Here is a 20,517-nt window from a genome sequence, read left to right as displayed (position 1 = left end):
GTGATTAGCACTCCGGTGTCCGTGAAGAGACTGTAAGAGACAAAATGGCCAGCTCTGCTCCTCAGAGGGTCAGGGCACACACAACGGGCTTGAAAAGCTCTGCTGCAGATGGAATTCCCTCAAATTCACATGTTGAAACCCTACCCGAGAGAGGGGGTCTTTAAAAGGTAATTAAGGTTAATAAATGAGGTCATAAGACTGGGACCTTAATCCAAAAGGACTCTGGCCTTATAAAGGACAGAGAAAGAAAGATCTTAACTCTCTTTTCTCCATCACGTGAGGACACAGCGAGAAGAGAGAAGGGGGTCGTCGACCAGCCAGGAAAGGAGTCCTCACCAGAGTTCAATTGTGCTGGCACCTGATCTCAGACTCCCAGCTTCCAGAACAGGAGGAAATAAATTTCTGGCGATTAAGTCACCCTGTCTGTGGTATTCTGTTATGGCAGCTCGAACTAAGAAAAGCTCCAACGAGAGCCCAGAGGCTTAGGTCACCATCCTGGACGGTAACAACACAACTTCTTCAATAAAGAGCAAACAAACGGAAATCAGAGGGTCATGAGAATCAGCCAGGAAAAGATGAGGGGGGGGGGGGCCGGTGGTGATGATGTAGGGTTAGTCCTTCCTAAATGTGAGGATTAGATACAACAGGGACCTGATGGGGCCTGCATGGTGAGCAACTGTGTGTCAGGAAGCCATGCCACCTCAGGCGAGAGGAAGCAGGCCCCAAACCTGTCACCAGAGGGTCACTAAGGTTCTGGGAACGAGGCGTCACCTCTGGGAAAGAGCCGCAGCCACGAAAGGGCTCGTCCTCTCTCTGCTCTGGACTAATCTCACCCCACCCCACCCTCCCTGGCCCCCAGCTCCACTAAGAGGGCAGGTCTGGTGTGATCTTCAGACGTGCCTTCTAAAAGAACATCAGTGAAGAATTAAAAGTTCAGGGTAATGACACCTGGGGCTTCCCTGGTGGCTCCGTGGTAAAGAACCCGCCTGCTAATGCAGGAGACGAAGGTTCAATCCTTGGGTCGGGAAGACCCCCTGGAGAAGGAAATGGCAACCCACTCCAGTAGTCTTGCCTGGAGAATCCCACGGACAGAGGAGTCTGGTGGGCTACAGTCCTTGGGGTGGCAGAGTCGGACACGACCGAGCGACTAAGACGAAAACAACGCTAACACCTGCAGCTGCCTCTCGAAGCAGCCCGGAGGCCAGGACTGCGGCCAGCACCTGGAACCCGGACACCTCAGCCCGAACCGGCCACTCCCCCAGACACACAGGGCGCGGCGGGCCACGTCTCCTGGGCCTCAGTCAGCGGCTGTTTCTCCTCGAGGCTGCAGGGAGTTGAGTCACCAGATACTCAGCCACTTTTGTGTGTGTCTGAGAACTACAGGGCGGTGGAGGGCAAAGGTGAGAGAGACGACCTGACCTAAGGGAAGAGGCAAGGCCAGAAGTCACAAGCAGAGGCCCCCGTAAAACGAAACCACCACCACAGCTTCTGATGAGCAGATCTGGGCTGTGTGAGGCACCATGTGAAGCCAGCTGCCGGGGAGCCTGATTTACAAACTTGTCAGGATTTATTGACAAGAGGCGCTACCATGTGGGTCCCCGCCAAGTCCTTCCTCTCTAATTCCTCGGCACCGCCTGCTACCCTGGGCTGGTGAGTGATGACAAACTGCTCACACGGAGCCCACACCGAACCACATCCGCGGTGACCAGGCCCCTTCCTCCCCGTCTTGGGGGAAAGGCCCCCTGAAGGCACTCCCTGAGCGGCGACTGCCAGCAGGACGCCGAGCCAGAGCCCCTCAGACACTTCCCGCCCAGCAGCCTGCATCCTCAGCCCCGAGCTGCAAACTCTGGCCGTTTACTGAGGATGTCAACTGCCAAACAGACCAGGGGCCATGGGGACTATCAATGTGCGGCTCCCTTCTTCCCCCAACCCCAATCCCCTCTGCTCCTCACCAAGAGGTCCAGTACGAGCCACACTTTGTTCTACCTTCTGTGGTCAGACCAGCTTGACTAAGACAAGCTCGTGCATGTGGCTGAAAGGCCAGGCACTGGACCAGAGAACAGAGTTGAAGATAACCCTCTCTGGCCAAGGAAACCCCGGTCAATGCTCAATGTCACTTATTTCCACCTCTAAGCTGAAGAATGGTGCCAACCTTCTCCTTTCTCTTTGGTCCTTAGGGACGATGAGTGAGTCACCACTGTCTGCTCTGGGTCCTTCCTGGAAGCTGGACAAAGAGGGATGGAGAGGCATGGGAAGGCCAGTCGGGTCGGCTGTTTCAACAGACTTGCGTCCAGCAAGTCTCTGTGAGCGGTGCTTCTGGGCCTGGCCCAACGACCCCTCAAGCTGCTCTCACATAGGACTCTGGCTCCGAACCTCCCAACTTCTAGGGTATATCCCCTTTGAGGACATTCTTTCATCTATCAGTGGAGGCCTGGAAAGCTCCACACAGCTTTCTCCTTGGAAAGAAGGTCTTGGGGGGGGAGTGGGGCACAGTCGTGCCATGCAGCCTGTGGGATGTCAGTTCCCTGAGCAGGATCTGAACCCGGGCCCTCAGCAGTGGAAGCGCTGAGTAACAACGGCTGGAACACCAGTTGATTCCCCCCCGACCTCCTTTTCTCCTGACATGAGTCTCTGAATTCTGCCTTCTGAGAGGACTCTGACACCCAGTGGTCTTCCCAGATGCACCTCCCCACCCCCCATTTGTAGGGCTGACTTATGAAGCCGGAAATGAGCAAGCAGCGCCTTACGCCTATCTGGCACTCCACGCCCACTGTGGTTATTGGCGGGGGCGTCGGCTGGACTGGTGGTCAGCTAGAGGCACAGGAGAAGCGGGGGGTGAAGCAAAGGAGAAAGGAGCACCTCACTGCTAGAAAGGGGAGGAGGGGGGCAGGCAGCCAGGCTATCAGCCACTGAAAGGGCTCTGTGTACAGGCTGAAGGGACAGTGGCTCGTCTCCTCACCTGTCCCAGGAATTGCTGCGTGTGGAGAGACGGAGTGTTACCTGAGGCTTTGTTCGCCTACTGTCAAGCGGGTTTTTAAAACCCATCAAGAGATGCCCAAGAAGCTTGTTACCTCTGTCTTTGTGCTCGGAGAGCGTGTCAAGGATAAGACAGTGGAGGGGAAACCAAGAACAGGATTGAAAGCACATGATGTGGTGCAGCTGCCTGAGCCTGAGACAAAGGCAGACAACCACCTGTTTCGGAGGGAGGGCGGTCATCTTGGCCCAGCTGGCTGGCTGTGCCCTTGGGAACGGGGGTGCCAGGGAGCTGTGTCACGCGGGGCCAGGCAGCAGGTGACAATGCCGAGCTTCTACTTTCATATTTGTTCTCCTCATCCTGGGCTGGACACCACTCAGAGTGTGTTCAAAAGATGTACATTTCCTGGTGGCCCACTGGCTAAGACTCCTGCTCCCAATGCAGGGGGCTGGGGTTCAATCCCTGGTCAGGGACTAGATCCCACATACCACAACTAAAGATCTCGCATGCCACAACGAAGGGCTGGTGGTGCCAAATAAATAAATAAAATATTAAAAAAAAAAGAAGTCCATGGTCTCACTTATCCTCGCTCATTTCCCACTGCCTCAGTCACCTGACCCACTTAAATGCCTCAAGGTGATCTAGAGGTGCTTTCTTCACCTGAGGTCTTAAGAGAGTTACAGAATTGCAAGTGGTATATTTTTCTGTGGAAGAGAGTATGTTGCTTTTGTTGGAATTCTAAAGTGGTTTTTGACTGAAAAAAAAAAGGTTAAGAATCAGCTACAGGAAAGAGTTCTGGATGGCAAACTTAGGAAAATTCATTCTGTCACTGATTCACCAGAAGACCTGAGGTGGGTCTTAACTTCCTTACCTGAATATTGTTCATGGTACTTCTTGCCTAAAGTACAGAAATGAAGGTGACGGAGACCTGGAGAGCCTTTGGACAACCTGAGACAAAGTCTCGCCCACCTTAATTTACCCTGAAATATCGGCCCTAAGGTATGGGGCTTTGACCCACATGACCCAAGACATCAGGAGCACAGACCACCACCAGAAAGGCAGGCCCAGCTCGCCCTGAGCCCACAGGGCCAGGTCTGTGACGGGGCGTGGCTTGCTGTGTCAAACATGACCGCTCTCCTGTCACGGAGGAGACCTGACCTGCTGGGGGAAGACAGCCCCCCACGCTTCCCTAGCGGCTCGGTAGTGAAGAATCCGCCTGCCATGCAGGAGACACGGGTTCAACCCAAGTTGGGAAGATCTCCTGGAGGAGAAAATGGAGACCTACTCCAGTATTCTTGCTGAGAGAATCCTGTGGACGAAGGAGCCTGGCGGGCTGCAGTCCATGGGGTCGCAGAGAGTCAGGCCCGACGGAGCGACTAAAGAAAAACAACAAGAGAGCTCCCCAGGCAGCCCAAGATGGCTCCTGCTCGCAGAGACGCTGGATGCTGAAGACGACATATGGGGAGAAAGAGAGGCCAAAGCCAGCTTCATGTCTGGCTGAGGAGTCTGTGACTCACACCGAGTGTGTAGGCTGGGGTTTCAGATGTAAAAGCCTCTGTGGGGCCACGACAAACTGGGAGTAGAGATCCTGCCTCTGCTCAGAGCAGACCACTGTTGGGAGAGAGGGGGCTGGGAGCCTGGGTGGGACAGGTGAGCAGCTGGAGCCAGAGACAAGACAAGAGTGCTGAGAAAGGACGCCCTGCAGGAAGAGGGAAAGGAGGCCTGTGACCACAGGGCCGGTGAGAGCGAGACCACAGCCCGGAACGCATGTCCAGTTTCGGGAAAGGTGCCTGTGAGAGCCCTCTCGTGAATGACTGAGAGAGGAGGAGGAGTTAGGGAGCCAGCGCCCTGTGCTTTGGGGAAAGGCAGCACATAGGATAAAATCCTTCAGGGCGGACAGACCCAGGACTACGGACAGGCTGGGGGAGGGCAGAAACGGACAGACCCAGCGCCTCGATTAACAGCGGCACCGTCGTGAAGAGGCAGGTTGTGTTCTGGAAAGGCACCAGGAGCTTGTGAAAGGGCCGGCTCTGTAGTCACAGAGTCCAGGAGAATGTGGCCAGCTGAACCAAGAAGCCTGCGGCACCTGGAGTGGCCTCACTAGGTTGGGCTGAGATGCCTGCCTCCCTGTGGAAGGGGCTCTGAAAATTCTAGGTGGGATCAAAGAGCTGTCGCCAGAAGCAGATGTTCTTTCTCCTGGGCCACTGACCTAGCTCGGCTGACCAGGGCTCAGCCACCTATCCCTTCCTGGACCACCAGAAATGACCCAAACACACATTTTAGGAAAAATCACCAAGGGCCCAATCGAAAGGCAACGTGGACACGCCCAACAGCCAGAGACCCTAGCAGACCAGCCAGGCCGTGCCTGCTCTGCGCTCTGCAGGCTCCCCTTGGACAAGACTCTGCACCGAGTGGGGAGGGCCTGGAGGCAGACGTGGCTCTTAATCGGCTGGATCCCCGAGGTGGCCCACGCAGCCCTCGGCCTGGTCTACACTGAAGCGCACAGTTCGCGTCTCCCCACCTGGCTGGCTCCAGAAACCGATGACAGACCTGCAGGACTCCCAGGGTCCTGAGTGACAGGGTGCCTGAACGGACCTCTCTGCCCCAGGAAACAGAGGAGGGGGAAGGAGGTGACCTAAGGACGCAAGGCAGCAACACCCTGGTTCCCCGCCGCCTCCCCACCCTCTCCTTCTATCAAGACCAGTGAACTATCATTTTCATTTTAGACTGAGCTTTTCGATCTGCCTTCATTGTTATGAGATGGAGGCCCAAGCAGAAAGGAAAACAGGCAGGACACAGATAGAGCCAGGCTGTCAGAGATCAGTGGCTTGACAAATTAGGGCTTTAACGCTATTCTCTTGGTTTTATTTCTTAAGTTAGGGTCTAAGGCATTTACACAAGCCCAAGACCACCTGCTGAATTTTTCAAAAAGGGTTTAGAAAAGAATCATTGATATCTATGCTTCTGCCTGCAGGGAAACTTGACTATCACTAGGAAACCAGAGAACAAGGGAAAACAGAAAAAAACAATACTGCCTTAGATTTAAGAGCACTTGGTACCTACACCAATCTTCTGAATATTTCCAGAATGGAGAGTTACCGTTCCCGAGGCAGAAAGGACCCTTTAAGGAGTGATGCCAAGAATGAGGCAGGCTCTAGCAAGGCTCGGATTTCCCCTCTGGAAGACCCCACCTCACCAGCCAGACCCACAGGTGAATGCTGCTGACTCCAGTCCTCTGCCCAGACGACCCCCTGCACACCTCCACCCAGACGCCCCCTGCACACCCTCCCCCCAGCTCCCGCGAGCCACTCACTCCGGTCGGCAGATCACCAGGTCTCCTTTGTTGGTGCCGTAGGCCAGGCCGAGCCCTGGCTCGGGCAGCCACCGGGCAGAATTGATGCTGACATGTCTCCGCTGGTCAGCAGGCATGGGGTAAAGGACGTTGAAAACTCTCTGGGTGGGGGAGAGAGAGGGGAGAAAAGAGAATGGGAGGAGAAACAGTCTGTTACCAAGAATAACAAAATCCAGGGGGAAACCAAGTCCCTCCTATGGCCTGAAGCAAGTGAACCGCAGGGAAGAAAGGAAACGGTCAGACTGGGAATGTACCTGAGAGCCCGGGGACGCACAGGGGAGGGCGGGACCCTCTTACCCGAGGTGAGGGCCAAGGACTGGTCAGGAAATCACAGGGCGCATGTGAACTTTTCTGAAGCTTCGCTGTGCTCACCTCACAGCCTCTAACGTGTCTCACTGCATCACTTTCACTTAACCCCCTGGAGAGCCCCATGCAGAGCCCAGCGCACCAGGAAGCACTGCCCGAACTTCCCTCTGACCAGACAAACCAGGGAACGCCGAGCTCCCCCGGCAGCCCTGCTACCACAGAAACCACAGCACTCTCACGGCAGTAGGGAACTGAGGGCGATGGCGGGGCGGGAGGGGTGACCACATCAGAGAACATTCTTAGTTCATCTAATTAAGAGCAATGTTAAAACTGCCATTCTTAAGGAAAACAAAAAGGTGCAGTAAGATGTAGGAAGAAAGGCAGAAGGGACCTCTTGAAAACACAAGTGCACGAGTTCTTTCTAGTGTATATAAAATCATCATTAAACAGACCGGTTCTCAAAGGGAATCTCCTTTCATCGGTCTGCATCTTTCCAAAGCTACTATTTTCTCAGGGGGCAGCTTAGCTCTGTCTCAGGTTGGGCTGAAGGTGAGATCTGGCTACTGATCGACGCGATGTTCCAGAATCAACTTCAGTCAGAGACAGGAGCCAGGCAGTGGAAGAGTGAAGGGCAACATTTTAGAGTTAGAAACACCTGGGTCTGAGACCTGACATCCCTGCATTAACAATGTCTCTGGATCTCCGTTTCAACACAGACAGCACCACCACTCAAACAATGGGGCAGATGAAAAGAAACGATGTATATAAAACGCCTGGTTGCAGGCTCAGAAATGGTAACTCTGGTTATTACAATATTTCTAGGAACCAGCATCTGGGGCTTCAAAAAAAAAGTCATCAGGACCTATGAAAAGGTCATGAAACTGAGAATTTAACACTAGAGTTTTAGTTGATGTGAAGTTTTTTCCTTCAGCCTCTTTTAGGTTTTTTATAAAATAAGGATGAACTTCATCTGCCTCTACCTGTCGCTAAGGGTTGGCGGAAGGGGGAACAATGAAAGAACAAAGCAGAGTGTGATTCAGAAAGCAATATTAAAAAGTGAATTTAGGGCAGTATGATGATAATTGCTCTTCTCATTATCCTGATGAGAGACCCCACCCCCCCAAAAGTTAGATGTTGAGCTAAGGGTCCACACCATTTGCAGAAACCAAGTGACAAGAAGCCCTGCACTTGGGAACATGTGTTCCTGTGCCTTGGGTTTCCACCTGAAAGGTCTTTAACAGGACAGTCTCTAGACAGGAGAATTCAGTGGCATGTGCGCTCGAGGTGTGACACACACACACAGAATCCTATGTAAACATTCTCCGGCTCTTGTGGTGCTGAGGAATGTGCCTGGGCAGCTAGTAGCACCTGCTGGAACGGCGCTGCTGTGGTCCTGAGGTTGAGCGGGTCTGTAACAGATGAGGAACCGGGCTCGGGCTTGAGGCCTGAGACCGGCTGCCCTGTGGCTGCTGCTGTATTAAGAACCTCCTGTGTACCCCCTACCTCACTTAATTCCAGACATAAGAATTAGCCAGGGCTCCTGAAATCTTTGGTCTGAGGCAACTACTGAAAAAGGGCCCAGTGGAGTCTATGAATTTCTAAACGAGTCATTACCTTTGGGTCATCTCTTCCTCGCACGTACATGTCTGGTAGGAGCCGGGAATGAATTTACAGCTACTCCTCTCCACCAGCCTCACTGGGTGACTGCCCACGTGATGGCAGGGCCAGTGTGCTGCCCTCTGCACCTAAGCAACTGTTCTCCGTCAAGTCAGAGGATGGGTGAGGCGCCTTCATCCTTTCTCACAGAGGTTTTCCCTTTTCCAAACAATAATCAATAGTATCTGTCCAACCTGTTGGCTCTCTGGTTAAATATGATTCAGTATACAAACCCAAAGGACAAAGTGATTGTGATCAGGCAACTGTGGCTGGGATCTCTTAACGCGTTCAAGTTTCCTTCTCCAAAGGTCAGATAATTTAAGGTGGGGATACACCCAGAGTTCAGAAGGGATGTGTTCATTTCAGTGGCTGGATGAGGGAAACTTCATTTTTCACCTGTGGCAGCTCTATTGAGCCTCACAAGAGCCTCCCCTAAAATCATAACGATTCATTATTGCAGGCAATGGGGCAGAAGGGCCAGGGAAACTGGTCTTGCAAGAAGGAGGACAATATGGTTCAGAAATCAAATGCTTTAAGGTCGTGCTGAGTGTTTTGACCAAGGGCTCATAAGAATAAGGGGACTCTCTTCTAGAAATGTTCCTGACTAATAAAGAAGCCAACAAACACCTCACATGTCACAAATTTAGCTTTTATGGTCTGCTACTGCAGAGGGATTAATAAGCAAATACTATCAATTTGCTTTCAAGTACAGGACCCTGCTTTGGGGACAAAACTCTCAAGAAGCCAGTACGATGGGTGACCCAGCTTAGGTGTGACAAGGTCAGAGCGACTGCAGAGCAGTAACTAAAGGCTGAGGCCCCGGGACCCTGTGCACGGCTATTTACAACCTCCTTGGCTGCAGGAGTCACGGGGCATCAATCTGTCCTCTGGTCATGGCACCCCCCCACCCAAGTCCTTCAACAGTGTCGAAAGGGCAGTTCCCTAGAGCCCATCTCCTCCAGCATTTGGGTATTAGGCTAAATCCTGCTTTGTGGCAGGAAGCCAGAAAATGCCACGTGAAGATCAGCAGCCTCAAGAATTCCTGATAAGCACTTGCTTACTTATCACACTCTAATGTGGGGATGGGAAGGAGGGAGATGAGGGCAAAAAGACAAGGGGGGATGAGGGCAGGGAGGAGGCAGGATCCCTGCTGTACAGGTTCTGAGCGGCCATCAGATCCAGTGCTCCTGTTTAACACAGGCCTGGAACTAAAGGACCCTCAAGGAATGTGCATCTGCTCCGTGAGGAAAACCACCCAGAGGTGGGGTTTCCATTCCTTTCCCTGGATGCAGTTTAACAGCTCAAAGAATCTCAAGGACCGGGGAAGACTCCTCACCATCAGCCCCACAGATAATCAAATACCTGGGCAGCAAGTTCCCCGATGCTGACAGATGGTTGGGTAGCTCTGGCTACTCCCAGATCATTTATGGTTCCAGCCATCAGTCTTTCCAACCCTGTGACTGGTGATCTGTGGGTTCTCCTCCCACACTAGGGCTTGGCACTAGCTCTGCAAACCCGAAGTCCATCAGCACTAACAACAGAGAAGATTCGAGATAGCTCAAAGGAAGCTCTGGCCTTTATTTTAAGGCACCCCAAATATATCTCCAGTAGAGCCTTCCTTAAAACTAAGTCAGGTGTCCAGAAACTCCCTGCTGGATGCTAAGGACAAAGCCAGGGGCCTGCCAAAAATTCCTCCCCATCTCTGATGAAAGAGAAGCTACAACGCCGACTTCCATTATATACTGGAGGAGGATGATCAGGTCCTGGGGTTCCTCTCGGGGGCTGGACATGAAACCCAGCTGCTGAGTCATGCTCCTAGAGACCTGGTTTTAACCTGTCTCCGCTGCAGCTGTTCCCTGTTAGACGACAAAGGCTGAGAGGACCCCCCGCCTCCCCAAGGAGGCTCTTCTCTATTCTAACATCTATGAACGGAATTGGAATCAATAAGCCAGAAGGAACACATATTTCAGTCAGTGCAGTCTCAGCATGTCAACAGGGGATGAGTCAGGTCGCCAGGATCTTTATAGTTCTGAGGGAGTGGGAGAAGACAAGGATTCTTCTACTTCTGGGGCCCAAGACGGTCTCTTGTACCACACGCCTCTCCATCCCTCAAATCCTCTTAACTAACAGGAAGTAGGAATAAAAGGAAACAGTTCCAGGATGAAAACTAAAAGGGTCCTGTTTCTTCTTCAAAAACAGACAGGAAAAGAAGAAGAGGCAACCAGAGGAGTGCAGTGGGAAACCTTCCTCTTCCTCCTTTTAAAATTTAGAGGAAAAATGAATTGCTGCCCTCAACAGGAGGCTTTCTCTTCCACTGCGTGTCAATAAAGCTCAGATCATTAGTCCAAGCAGCAAACTGCACTGCTCAGATCAGCCAAGAACAGAACTCTGAGCTTATCTAGCTTACATTTGGGGATCTCACCAGCCTGAGCGCTGGGACCGTGACGTGGCGGCAAGGGGTCAAGAACTGCCAGCAGGTCGCCCTTGTTTTTAACTAAGACAGGGAAGGCTGGTTGAAGGAAGGGGACAACCCTTTCCATGGCGGAAAGGCCACGGGAGGAGTCGCCAAGCCAAAGGGGCTTTGGGGCAGAAAGAACTATGAGGAGGAGAAATGCCTTCTGGGTGGCGACAGGAGTCAAGGGAGGCTTTAAGCTCTTAGAGAGGGTTCTTATAAGAGAATTAACTCTCTGGGAAGAGGAAGAAAAATCAATGGAAAGCAGATGCTAAGAGACAGCTGACTTTTCAGTGGAAATGGATGGCTACACATCTAGTCACAGGCTGAGAAATGCGCACATCCCAGAGGAGGCCAGAGGAGGGATACTATGGTCACCTCTTCCCTCTGTTGGGCTGCTGATCTGCTTTAGACACATGTATTACTGAAGTTTCTTCATCCCTAGGAAAATACGACTGCTTTTCAGAGACTTTCATTTCTTTGGCTGTCTCCAAGCCTTCTTTATATACTACTTTGTAGTTTAGAACTCATAGAATACTGGTTTTGAAGCGGTTATTTAGAATAAAAATCAGAATGCCAAGTCATTTACTCTTTCCTCTTTACTCAGGTGAAGCAGAAAACAAATCTCCTAGATCACCCATGTTTAAACCAAAGTTCTCCTAGCAGAAAAGAAGAGCAAACAGCTCCTTTTCTTAACTCTTGGCAACCTGTTGCCCTCTGTTCCTGATAACCTGGAGCCTTGATGTCATTTCCAGCCAATCTCCTGTGATTTGCAGAGACCTACAGACTTTGTCTTATTCACCTGTTCCTCTCAAAGGGATCCCAAGGACAGTCAGAGAACAAGAATTTTCTCTTTCAGTCGGCCTGATGCTTTCCAAAGACCATCCTCACCATTAGGACTGAAGCACAGAGATGACTTCAGCTGAGGGATCCAGTTTTGTGCTGAATCAAATACCAAGGCACGCAAGACTCCTGGAACTTCCAGAAGTTAAAAAATAATTACTGCCTCCTGTGCCCACACCTCTGTGCACAGCACAAGTTCTTAAACTTTTCTTCAGTTTTCTAAGTCTCAAAGGAAATGGCCAAATGTGTAGCTGTTCTAGATGTTCAGCTCAGATAAGGGAGTCTTTCAAATGTCTTCATAGACCACAGCCTGCCAGGCTCCTCTGTCCATGGGATTCTCTAGGCGAGAATACTGGAGTGGACTGCCACTGACCTCCTCCAGGGGGTCTTTCCTGTGTCTCCTGTGTTGCAGGCGGACTCTTTATCACTGAGCCACCAGGGGAACCCTCATCTATCTCACTTGATCCACACTTTTTTGAAAGAAGAAGGTTCACAATGGGGGTAACGTAAAATACTTTTGGCTTCTAGAAATGGAAAAGTTGGTTCTCCAACCAATTCTTAAAAAAAATATTTCGCGTTTCACTTCTGAAACATCCACTGGGAACCTCTCAGCATGTCTCAGGGCTGGGACTAGAGCCCTGAGAGACTCGCTGATGCCAGGCAGAACCCCTTTACACGAGGATCACATCTAACACTTGTGCTCGGTTACCATCTCGTGAGGCGTATGCCAGGTGCACCAATGGTGCTGGTGAGTAGGGGTGTGTGTTCACACGTGCGCAGGGCCCAAACGGCACACAGGACTGCAGAGCGACGTCGCTCCCCGGAACGAACGCGGAGTGCCTCTCTGCCGGACACAGTGAAGGCTGGGGACGCTGCAGTGAAAAGGCTGTTAAGAGGCCAGATGTTGAGCGTGTGTGCACCAGGACAGCAGGGACGAGATCCATTCTGTTCACTGTACTCCCGGACCAAGTATTCAGCCCAGGGCAGGGGCTCAGTAAGATTTTGAGTGAAAAGAATAAAATGCAGCACAGGCTATGCTCTATTAAGAAGCCGTGGAAGGAAAAAAAAAAAAAAAAAACTGTCAAAGTCGAAGGAATCTGTCATGGAAAAAATTCGCCTAAACGAATGGCTTTGATTGCAGCTCTAACGTTATTTTTAATTTTTTATCTTGCCCCCTCCCTACTCCGAAAAATCGCATCAGAGACACCACTGACTTCTCCCACACCCCCTCCCCCTTTCCTACGACGTGCTGAAGAAAGAAACTTTCTGAGGATGGATGCTTTGTAACCACATCTCTGAAGTCAACTTTAAGATAATTGCAGCGGAAGCGGCTTTTAATCAACTGACAAGCAGCTTTAAGAAAATTAATGAGGACAAAAATCTTAGGAAGGAGTAAATCACTTCTGACAACAAAGCTGTCTCTTTTATCCCCATCTCTCCTTGAAGAAATAGTACCCTTCCAGAATACAAAAATAAAATCTCTTTATTTTCAGTGTCTGCCACTCCCAAGGCCAGACAAGATTAAGAGGCTCAGTTCTCTTAAGATTTCTGGAGAATACTCTGGATTGAGTCAAGTTTGAATATCAGACTTTTAGAATCTAAGTAAGTGCAGATGATTGGATGTGATCACAGGCTAAATTCAGGGTAAGGAGGAAGCCATGGTAAAGGGTACACGTTGAAGACTGGAGCAAGGACAGGCCGAAAGAGCCTATAGATGTTAGTCACATAATGCTGGTCAAGGGTGGACAGCACTGGCCACCCATCCTGACCCAGGGTCTCAGCTCCAGTTTAGCTATGACTCATCGGAGTACTCTACACGCCAAGTTTCTTCTGTGGTTCATTTTAATGTACCTATGGTAACAATCATTATCATCAGTCATCCCTGGGCTGTTCTGTGAAGATGGCATGAAATGGTGTGAAACAAAGCCAGCGAATGTCTCTTCATGAGCAAAGCGACACCAAGACAGCCGCTAATGGGCACCGGCGGCACCACCCATCCAAGGACAGCAGTGAGTCCATGCTGGAAAAAGGAGCTCAAGAACCGCTCCTTCAGATGGGGAAGGTCCTAGAGGGAAAGATAAAGCTGCTGTTTCTCACTTCACAAGCCTAAGAATCCCCGTATAGCACGCAGGCCAAAAGGCATGGGCCTGAGTGAAGTCAGCTGTGGGCAGGTAAGAATCTTAATTAGAATGGGAGAACTGGGAGAAGGCGCCACAGCCTTAGTCCTTCAAGTGCTATCACTGGGATGCCAGCAGGATCCAGAAATGCTGAGGTCCTCATCAGTTTTTCAACTTCTTGACAGAACCTGAGAGATCTGGTTAAAGGAGCCACAGAAATGAGCCAGACGAGGCTTCAGAGACAGTAAGAGACGTAAGTGACGCAAAAGAGAAAAGAACACGGCTAAACTGACAGGTCCGACTGGGAACCCCACGCAGCTGGCGGCTGGTTCTCAATCTTGCTTGGCGCACACACTCGACCGGAGGGCTTGGTAAAACAAGGATGGCTGTGCTCCACCCTCAGAGCTTCGCATTCAGTAGGCCTGGGATGGGGCTGAGAAGCTGCACTTCTGTGAAGTTCCCTGATGATGCGGACTCAGTCCTGGGAATACACACTGAGACCCACTGCCCAGTTAGATATGAGTAGGGTGCAGGTCTAAAAAGCCTGCCTTCCTTTTCTGCTGCCTAGGAACTATTGAGGATGAAGGGGGGGGTGTGTGCTTATCTTTCCGTGTTTTTTTTTCTTGGTAACACTCTGAGGCATGTGAGATCTTAGTTCCAAAGCCCCCTGCAGTGGAAGCATGTAGTCCTCACCACTGGACCACCAGGAAAGTCCTGGGGGATGTGTGTGTATGTGTGGAGCTGGCGCGCTCGAGGGAGACGTTACACCCGGGGACAGTCCAGCACAGAAGAGCAGAACTCGCAGGGTTAAGAAGCGGCCTGGGGCGGTGGGAGAGCAGAGGGAAGGCGGCGAGTAGGGGAGAAGCAGGAGGAAGGGAGAGAGACAGGGGTGAAGGGAGGGAAGGGCAGGCTCTCTCTTCCCAACACCCCCTCCAAACTAACCATCTGTCTGGGTAATGGATGCTCAACCCTTGAATACAGATTCACCACATGGCCACAAAGAAAAAGCTTTCAATAAAATTGGCCCTTAAGTTATTGGAGGCTTTGCCTTACAGAGCACGATGCTGTTTCAGGGAGAAAGGAGAGCTAAACTGCTCTCCGTCCCAGGGCTCACTTCTCCCACTCAAGTCCCTCGTCCATCACTCCTGCCGCCCCCCAAAAAGCGATCAGAGATGAAAGCAAACCGGCGCTGGTGAGAGCCAAGCGGCCAGTGCCCCCTGGGAGAAGCAGGGGTTTTGGGATGAGAAGCCCTGTCCCTTCTCATTAAACCACTTACATGCCTACCACCCCCACCTGCTGTGGGGAGGGGGTGGTCTGTGCATCTGGGAGGAGAAGCATAACACCTGCTAATTCCTGTGTGGAAACCACGAAACATTCTTGCTTTCTAGCTCAAACCACCCTAGCACTGCCTGCCCCCGCCCCCCACCGCTGACTCTTGCCCCCATTCCCAGGTAAAGCAGCACTCATTACCCATGCAAACTGGAAGAGCAGTTTGCTCTATGACTATTTCTGGGTTCCTTAGTAATTTTATATTTTTGTTATTTTATGCTTTCACTTGGTTACAACCAGAGTTATTACTCTGTGCAAGTTGCCACAATTTGAGAAAATTAATTGCTGTTTTCAGTTACAACACTGTGCTCTCTTCCAATTAGGAAGTGAAAGCAGAGAGGGAACTCAGGCAGTTGAGTGTTTTGAGAATTCAGCAAAACTTCAGCTCAGCAATCCCTAAACGTCTAACTTAGAAACAAAACAGAAATTAACAAAAAGCCCCACTGGCTCAAGTGTGAGGGAGTCAGGCGGCAAGTGAGGCCCTGAAGCATGGACAACAGCATATCCAGCCTGGAGGGGGCTCAACTGGACAGAGGGAAGGGACAGACAGAACAGGCATCCAGTCTTACTTCTCCTGATTTGCCAATGATCCTAAAATTGGGAAGACTAAGCCTAGCCTTATTAAGCAGAGAAGGCAAATGTCTGAGGACCGTAGATCCTAGAAACAAGGATAATAATTAAACTCAACATGGGGAAGAAAAGAATTCAGCACATAGAGATATTCAAGGGAGAACCCTGGAAAGCAATTACAGCTGAGAAAAGATGGGAGGTGAAGCATGGACAGACAAACAGCTAAGAGTCTGATAGGAAACAGAACACAAACGCCACTGTGCCTCCAACAAAATCAGCAAAGGATCAAGCGCCATGCACAAAACCACAGTAAGACCGGAACCTGAGGATGGCTCTGCCTTGCTGAAGAGGCAGAAACCCAAAATGAAGAAAGCAGTCATTAAGAACAGCAGTTCTCAAACTCAAGTGCATATGAGATCATCTGGAAGCTTGTTTGACAGACACAAATACCTGGTCCCCTCCCCGTCCAATTCTTATTGATTTTAGGTCTGAAGTAGAGCCTGTATTTTAACCAGGACCCCGTGCATTCTAATGCAGGTTGTCCAAGGAGCACAGTTTGAGAAGCACTGATCCACAGGTCTAAAGAACCTGCTGTTAATAAGTGCACCCAGGCTAAGAGCAATTAGCAATTCATTTTCACAGTTTTCATATGCAATTGGGTAAGGGATCATCTCTTGAGGAGAGAGAGTCCCTCAGTGGGAATTAACCTAAGTCAATGTTCTTGGGGATGTTCTCCAAGGAACATCTGTTGGCCCAACAATTTCACCTCTCAACGTTAACACAGTGAATTCCAAGAGCTAACACCACGGAGAAGGGGGACCTGACAGAGGAGCTCCAGGACAGGCCCAGTGCCCACAACCCCTTCACGGACAGAGCTGCACATGACGGATGCAGACACTCATCTACACTTATCTGTGCAAAGAGGGCGAGCCTCTATTGTCCATTAAACCCTTGCTCCCTGTTCTCAGATAAAAATGGCACTTCTTGCCTTAAATGGTGGTACAGCACAGCTATCCAAAAAAGCTGGTGTCTTCCCTCCCACCGGGTACTGAATTCAGGGACATGTGCTGAGTGCTTTGCTGTCTTCAGTCGTAAGGGGCAACCGAGACCTGGAAAACCAGAAACCTTTCTCTAGTACGGGGGCTTAAAGTCAGACTGGGTGGACACAGGGTAAGCAAAAACCTTGCTGAGAAGCCCAGATCCTGCCTCCTATGTGAGGGAAACACTTCCCAAATGAGAACTTTCAAATTACTTAGCTCCTCTCCTAAGTGGTGTGGGCATCCTCAGTCGTGTCCAACTCTTTTGCGACCCCATGGACTGTAGCCCACCAGGCTCCCCTGTCTACGGAATTTTCCAGGCAAGAATTCTGGAGTGGCTTGCCATTTGCTACTCTGGGGAGTTTCCTAACCCAGGCATCGAACCCACGTCTCCCACATGGGTGGGTGGATTCTTGAACACTGAGTCACCGGGGAAGCCCCTGCTAAGCAGCAGGTGAGGCCTGTCAAGAATCGAAAGCCTGACAAGCCCGGGAGGCCTGACAAGCAGCTCCTGTCATGCACGCAGCAGCTGGCTAGGTGCCCTGCGCCCCTCATCTCCACAGCAGACTCCAACTGCACCCCCTACGCGGTGGGCCCCATCTGGGACAGCATCTTGGCTTCCACTCTGGAGCTGTCTGCCTTCAGCCAGGTGCTTCTGGCTACTTATGGAAGAGAGGAACCTTGCTAGGATGGCAGGCTGTGCCCAAAAGTTGGGCAGGAGCCCTGGCTTCTGGAAGAGGTTGGAGATGTCCATTACTGCTCCAGTCTCTTACTGATTAGAAACCGTTATTCCATAGTTGGGCAGGAAGGGTAAGAAGAACAGCAAGGACCAAGACTCTAGGTGGTGAAAAGCAGACACCAGGTACTTTTACCAACCAAATCTGCTTAACATAAGAATATTTAAAGTTCACCTTCCATCCTCATTTCTCTAGGTAAGAAAACAGGCTTGATGAACTTCCGCAAAGTCCCCTCCCAGTCATTCAATGTCAAACATTTCCAGTCACACGGAATTCAAGAATCAGAACTTTCCTGTCATTATGATGTCAAAAGCAGACAATGCCTCGTTTCTACCCTTGCCAGAGGCATGCTGGCACATGAAATCACCCTTCACTGGTCCTGCTAGTGACAAGCTGGAAATGATAAGGATGCTTTTCTTAAGATTCTCTTTTATTCCCTCAGCTTCTCCTAAATATCAGGTTCCTCATTAGGTACTTGGACTTCACAAAGGTGAAACAGGGTCTCTATTCTCAACGAGCTCCTGGGCCAAGAGAGGAGAATGACATGGAGACATGGAATGGCAGTTTGGTGTGACGAGTGTTAACACAGACAGTGTGCTCCATACAGGGGAGTGATCAACCCTGATTCGAAGATTCCACAGCAGGGAAGCAGCCTGCACGCAGTTGGGTTTCGGGGAGAAGAGGACACTCCAGATAAAGGCACCCAGGCAGGAGAAGGCCTTATTGGCTCCAGGGCTTGGAAAGTGGCTCAGCAGAGCAGGGCTTCCTCCCTGCAGAACTGGAGTGAGAAGAGGCTGGAGATGCCACGCCTGGCCACCTGCTTTCCACTGCTCTGTGTATCATGGGTCCTGTCTTCAGGCTTTTTCTTTAAACCAATGCTTCAGATTCCAGCCTGAATTCCACAAGCATCTACATGTGTGGCACTAAATGAGCGGCCCTGGGGGATATGCCCCTTCGGAGCTTACAGTGAACCTAATTGGGTGGATTAAACAGACATACCACACAGCTAAAGAAAACACGAAACAACACATAAGCAAGAGCATAAAACTATAAGTGGCACAGCACACAGTGCTAGGGGAATTCACAGGTTCTTAGCTCGAGACAGAGCTTAAATACCATCTAATTAGAGAACTGTTCAAATGCTCAATTCCCCTTGACAAAATCCTGGCCAAATGAGCCCCCGTGGGATGTGGGAATCTCAGTCAGAAGCTAGACTGGTTGAGTCCAGGAGGTCACTAACCCCATGATGCCCAGAGGCTTTTATGGCGATACACAGAGGACGGTTTCAGACAAGAGCAGGTTCTAAACACCACCTTTCCCTGCTGGTGGATGGATGGGACAGTTAGGAGCATGGCAGCTTCGCAGAGTCCGCATCTCCCACTGTGATTACAGCCTCAGGAAAGGAACATTTCATAGTATACTACCTATCTCTTTTTATAGCCTGCCTCCTCAAAAATTAAAAAACAAAAAGACATAAATATTTCATTGGGTTCTTTATGTATCTCCAGACTACAGGTCTCAAGTTGAAAGGACGTATTCAGTTTGGTCTCTATCCCAAGATCCCTTCAGGCCTCTGGGGCCCCAGCTTGTGATTTAGGGTATGAGAAAGACTGCCTTTTAATGGCCCAGAGCATCCAAAAGTGAGGCTGGCTGGTCACGACTAGGCCGGACTAGAGTCCTTCCTGGCTCCGTATGGGCGTGATGCCTCCGGTCCTGGCTGGGGGACCACACCTCTGGCTTGCACTGCTCTGCCGGCCAGGCCGAGGAGAACCACCACGCGGCGAAGCCACGAGCAAGGCACTCACCCTCATGGAGGTCTCGCCCCCGTGTGCCTGCTGCAGCCGGAAGACCTGGGCCACCATGTGCTCCGTGGAGGGGTGCAGCAGGATCCTCCGCGAGGCCAAGCCCACCATCACGTACCGGCCCATCGGGGACAGGCTCACCGAGATGGCATTGGGACCTGAGGGCCAGAAGCACAGAAAGGCGTTGCCTAAAGCTCTCGAGATTACCAGCAAATAATCTTCCTGCAGTCTTTCTTCTCTCTCCCTGCTCTTCATCTCTATTTGGTCATCCTGGGGTTAATCTCACAGGACGGCAGTGAGGAGCACAATGAGAAGGTGTGTAAAGTACTACGTCTAGCTCTTGACATATAAAGAGTACTTAAGGAATGCTAACCTGTATTAGCACAGAATCACATTTAAAAATTATCATCATACTGTAACTGCTATTTTGAAATCCACTTTTTTCACTTCATACATTACAAACATTTTTCCCCATTAAATATTCCTCTGTAAGAGCGTTTTAAAGGCCAAATGGTATTCTGTCTTGTCAATGCACCATCATTTATTTAAGCAACTCTTCAGAATTTGACATTTTTCTCTGTGACAAATAACACCGCTGTGAACACCCTTGTACATAAATCGACACAATGCCAGACTGGCTTGCAGCGTGTGAGTGTGCCCACTTCCCCGAGCCATGACCAAGAACAGAGCTCCTCCCCCACTCTCGCCCCTCACAACGGGAGTATGCCGGTGATGCCACGGTGGTGGGGAGGACTCTCCTGCAACACTACCAGCTAGGACAGAGTAGCTTCCTCTGACCTGTGCCTGTGAAGCAGGGGGCAGCATGTGACCATCACTCCCACCTAAGTGGTGCCTCACCAGGGAATGCCAGGGCAAGGTACCATGTGTCACTATGCTGGGCTTCCCATCCCTTACCAAACCGCTTGGTGTAGAGCATCTCGCCCAGGTTATGGGGCGCCAGGGAGTACACTGCCAGGATGCCTTCGTCAGGAAAGCCCCTCTGACTGCTAGGGATGAATGCTGCCAGGAGCTGGCCATCTGCAGAAATGTCACAGCTGGCATCATTGTAGATCTTGCAGTTCTGCACTAGCACATTCACGGAGGCTGCATCAGACAAAGAAAGAAAAGAGGGTAAGGAAGTCTGGAGTTAATGGTGTGAAAAATGCTGGGTCAAGACATTCGGGGGTGTCTCCCTAAGGGCCCGAATCCGAACCCTCTCCAGAAATACTGAAGGCTGCCTTATCCTACTAAAATGTCACGAAACAAGCAACACAAGACACTGAAAAGATATCTCTTCTACCCCCGTAATAGGAAACTACAGTCAATACACCACAACCACCTA

The 20,517-nt window shown here is 50.8% G+C and overlaps 1 protein-coding gene across 8 annotated transcripts in view; it reads right to left on the bottom strand.

Moving 5' to 3' along the window:
* The window catches only part of AMBRA1 (autophagy and beclin 1 regulator 1), a 163,277-nt gene that overhangs the window by 10,513 nt on the left and 132,247 nt on the right, over positions 1-20,517 (bottom strand). For all 8 annotated transcript variants that reach the window (XM_070473093.1, XM_070473090.1, XM_070473092.1 and 5 more), the window contains 3 exons: positions 20,091-20,279; positions 19,179-19,333; positions 6,288-6,427 (listed from right to left, as the gene is read on the bottom strand). In XM_070473093.1, the coding sequence (XP_070329194.1) occupies positions 6,288-6,427; positions 19,179-19,333; positions 20,091-20,279 (484 nt within the window). The remainder of the gene's footprint in view (positions 1-6,287; positions 6,428-19,178; positions 19,334-20,090; positions 20,280-20,517) is intronic.

The sequence above is a fragment of the Odocoileus virginianus genome, chromosome 10 (genome assembly GCF_023699985.2).
Source record: "Odocoileus virginianus isolate 20LAN1187 ecotype Illinois chromosome 10, Ovbor_1.2, whole genome shotgun sequence".
Lineage (NCBI taxonomy): Eukaryota > Metazoa > Chordata > Mammalia > Artiodactyla > Cervidae > Odocoileus > Odocoileus virginianus.
The sequence above is the reverse complement of the archived record's forward strand: the minus strand, read 5'-3'. Positions and strand labels throughout refer to the sequence as shown.